The following is a 3,855-nucleotide window of genomic DNA, read 5'->3' as shown; positions in this document are numbered from 1 at the left end:
TCTGATTTTAGCCCCAGATAACTAGGGTGTATATCAAAGGAATGTTTTGCATCTTCTCATACATAGAAAAGCACTAAATTCCTTGAGATGTTTGGTTTTCTTATAATTAATAATAATCTTTTGACATTCAGACTAGTTGCCCTTAGTTGCAAAATTCTACATTACCTGATTCCTCCCCTTGCCTCCTCAGAACCGTTCTCTCAGGGATACTTGAGATGCTGCTTCCTGGGCTTGAAGTCCTAAAAATTCCTGCCAAATAAAAAGTAGCTCTCAACTTTTAGGTTGTTAATATTGTTTAAGTCAGCAAATTATATTTCTCAGTTATCCTCAAAGAAGCTGATATTAATCCCATTCTGAAAAATAGTATTAATGGCAATATATTCTAGAAGAAATGAATCTGAGGCACACATCATTGCTCTCCTTCTTCAAGGTCATGGAAAAGTTAAAACTAGAACCTAAATGGTTTCAGCTTTCTAGGTCAAATTCTTCATCAATTTTAGTATTAGTTTGGATGACATTAGTACTAGAAAAGCTTGCAAGATTTAAAATTATCCTTAAAATTTTGAATATATATATATATACACACAGACACACAAATAGACACATATATATACACATCTAAATACAAATACACACAAGTACGTACATACATATATGCACACACATGCTAAATATGTGATTCAAAGGGAATCAGTTATGAGTTTTCATAGTAAATATAATAAAAATATACAGTAAAATAGTAGTCAATCTAAATCCTATGGCATCATTATTCACTAGTGCTTAAGTAAATACTCCTATTCCAATTAGTTATTTCATAGCAAATATACTCCACTGGGTTTTTTTTTGCATATTTGTTCCAAAAATGAGTTTAAAATAGAAAACAAAATTAACAAGTAACATACAAAACTTTTTCATACTAAAACACAAAAACAAAAACGTATTTTAAATTTATTAGCTGTTTTTCAAAAATGTTTCTTTTTATTTTACAGTCAATCCAATTTATAGTAAACTTATAGTAAACATATTCAAAAGCAGAGACATTATTTTGCCAACAAACGTCCGTCTAGTCAAGGCTATGATTTTTCCTGTGGTCATGTATGGATGTGAGAATTGGACTGTGAAGAAAGCTGACTGCTGAAGAATTGATGCTTTTGAACTGTGGTGTTGGAGAAGACTCTTGAGAGTCCCTTGGACTGCAAGGAGATCCAACCAGTCCATTCTGAAGGAGATCAGCCCTGGGATTTCTTTGGAAGGAATGATGCTAAAGCTGAAACTCCAGTACTTTGGCCACCTCATGCGAAGAGTTGACTCATTGGAAAAGACTCTGATGCTGGGAGGGATTGGGGGCAAGAGAAGGGGACGACAGAGGATGAGATGGCTGGATGGCATCACTAACTCGATGGATGAGAGTCTGGGTGAACTCCGGGAGTTGGTGATGGACAGGGAGGCCTGGCGTGCTGTGATTCATGGGGTCGCAAAGAGTCGGACGCGACTGAGCGACTGATCTGATCTCAATCATTTCACTCCTTCTCGGGAGATGCCTGCTTGTGCTTTCGCTTTCCCAATGCAATTTAATCAACCTGCCCGAGACCAAAATACTTGGGCTAATCTAGACTTTGGCATGTTGTCTAGCTTTAAGAAAGCATGCACTCTATATGGACCTACTTCTCCTTACTGTATAGAATTTCTCGGAGGATGGGCTAACCATTGGATGCCATATGATTTTTTTCAAATAGCAAAGATAATTCAAAATCCTCAACAATTACTTCAATGGCAAATATGGGTTAATGATGAGGCCCAACAAATGCTGATTGACCAGCAATCTCATGGTAACCCTGCCAATTTACCTATGATATACTCACTGGAACAAGAGCCATGGCCGATATGATTGCACAATTAGCTAATATTACCCCCTCAAATGTTACATTTCATTAAAGAAACTGCCTGCAGGGCATAAACAAAGGTTGATAGCACTAACTCTGATGTTCATTTGTTAAGATTATTCAAGGACATGAGGAGGAATATTCTCAATTTATAGGAAAATTAAAGGATACAATTGAGAAATCTATCAAGGATGTGACTTTACAAAATATTGTTTTAAAACAACTTGCTTTTGAAAATGCTAATGAGAAATGTCAATCCATGCTTAGACCAATTCAAGAGACTAGCTCTCTTATGGAATATTTGAAAGCTTATAAGGATATCAGATCTAATTCCCATAGAGCAAAATTGGCAGCATTGGAAACCTTTAATGTACAGAAAGCTGCTAATGCCAAATGTTTTAACTGTGGGAAGCCCGGCCATATGAAAAAACAATGTCGCATGCCAACACAGGCCGGAAAAAATAATACTACTTCTAATAAGAAGAGCCCCCCAGGAGTATGTCCAAGATGTAAAAAGGGGTTCCATTGGCTGAATGAATGTCATTCTAAATTTGATAAGGATAGAAACACTTTGAATCCGGTGCACAGCAAAAACAACAGGGAAACTGATGAAGGGGCCATCCTCTAGCCCCACTACAAAAGGAGGACCTAGCGTTATGATGCTACAAGCAGCTACATCTAAGAGCGCTTGCATTGATATACCTAGTCCTTATGATATGGAACTAATAGAATTATACAACCCCCACAAAATTCCCACTGGATATTATGGCCCGATTCCACCTGGGACAGTGGGACTAATTTTGGGACGTAATAGCTGCACAATGAGAGGTTTAGTGGTATTGACTGGTGTTATGGATGAAGATTATGAAGGGGAAATACATGTTATGGTAAATGTTGTGAAAATGGGAAATATATACTTACAAAAAGGGGAACATTTTGCACAATTATTACTTTGCCATACATCAAACCAATGAAGGCTTCTGATAAAGTTTGGCAGGGAGGCTTTGGCAGTACCAACCTTACTGCTGCACTATCTACCTTATTAAAGGAACATCAGAAACCCATGCTTACTTTATGCATACGAGGAAAAAATTTCACAGGCATGTTAGATACTGGAGCTAACATTTCAATCATTAGAGCTGCAGAATGGCCCCTTGATTGGGGTAAGATTATGGCTCCTTCTAGACTATTAGGAGTAAATAAAACTGATGCCACACAAACTTTTGTCAGTGCATCCTATTTACAAGTGTATGGCCCTGATCAAATTGTAGCTTATCTTAAACCATATATTACTAATATCCCTATCAATTTATGGGGATGGGATTTTTTTGAACAAACAAAAGCCACAGTTTCTTTAAATGAACCTTTTTAATGGGGGCCATTGAGTTAACACTGCTGCCTCTCGATTGGGAATCTGATACCCCAACATGGACATCTCAGTGGCCCCTAACTAAAGAAAAATTGGCAACTCTTACACAATTAGTAAATGAACAATTAGAAAAAGCTCATATAGAACCTTCATTTTCCCCGTGGAATTCCCCTGTTTTTGTAATAAAAAAGAAATCAGGAAAATGGCGAATATTGATAGATTTAAGAAATGTCAATAATACCATGTTACCTATGGGGCCCTTACAACCCGGATTGCCCTCCCCTTCTATGGTACCAAAAGGATGGTCTATAGTTATTATTGACTTACAAGACTGCTTTTTTACTATACCTTTGCACCCTAAAGATAGAAAACGTTTTGCCTTTTCAGTTCCTTCTATAAATCACATGGCTCCTGTTAAAAGATATCAATGGAAGGTGCTACCTCAGGGAATGATAAACTCTCCTACCATTTGCCAATATCTCACATCTGTTTTATTACAACCCATTAGAGATAAGTATCCTACTGCGTTTATAATTCATTACATAGATGATATACTTCTTTCTATGGAATCTGAACTCTGTTTGTAACAGTTATACAATGAAG

General features: G+C 36.9%; 1 protein-coding gene across 1 annotated transcript in view; it reads left to right on the top strand.

Moving 5' to 3' along the window:
• The window catches only part of LOC104999218 (endogenous retrovirus group K member 9 Pol protein-like), a 5,914-nt gene extending 2,659 nt beyond the window's left edge, over positions 1-3,255 (top strand). The window contains 3 exon segments of the mRNA XM_010854726.1: positions 2,223-2,392; positions 2,472-2,834; positions 2,837-3,255. Of these exon segments, the coding sequence (XP_010853028.1) occupies positions 2,223-2,392; positions 2,472-2,834; positions 2,837-3,255 (952 nt within the window).
• The last annotated feature ends 600 nt before the right edge of the window (positions 3,256-3,855 follow it).

This window comes from Bison bison, unplaced genomic scaffold (genome assembly GCF_000754665.1).
Source record: "Bison bison bison isolate TAMUID 2011002044 unplaced genomic scaffold, Bison_UMD1.0 scf7180017864348, whole genome shotgun sequence".
Taxonomy (NCBI): Eukaryota; Metazoa; Chordata; class Mammalia; order Artiodactyla; family Bovidae; genus Bison; species Bison bison.
This window is presented reverse-complemented; position numbering and strand designations above follow the sequence as displayed.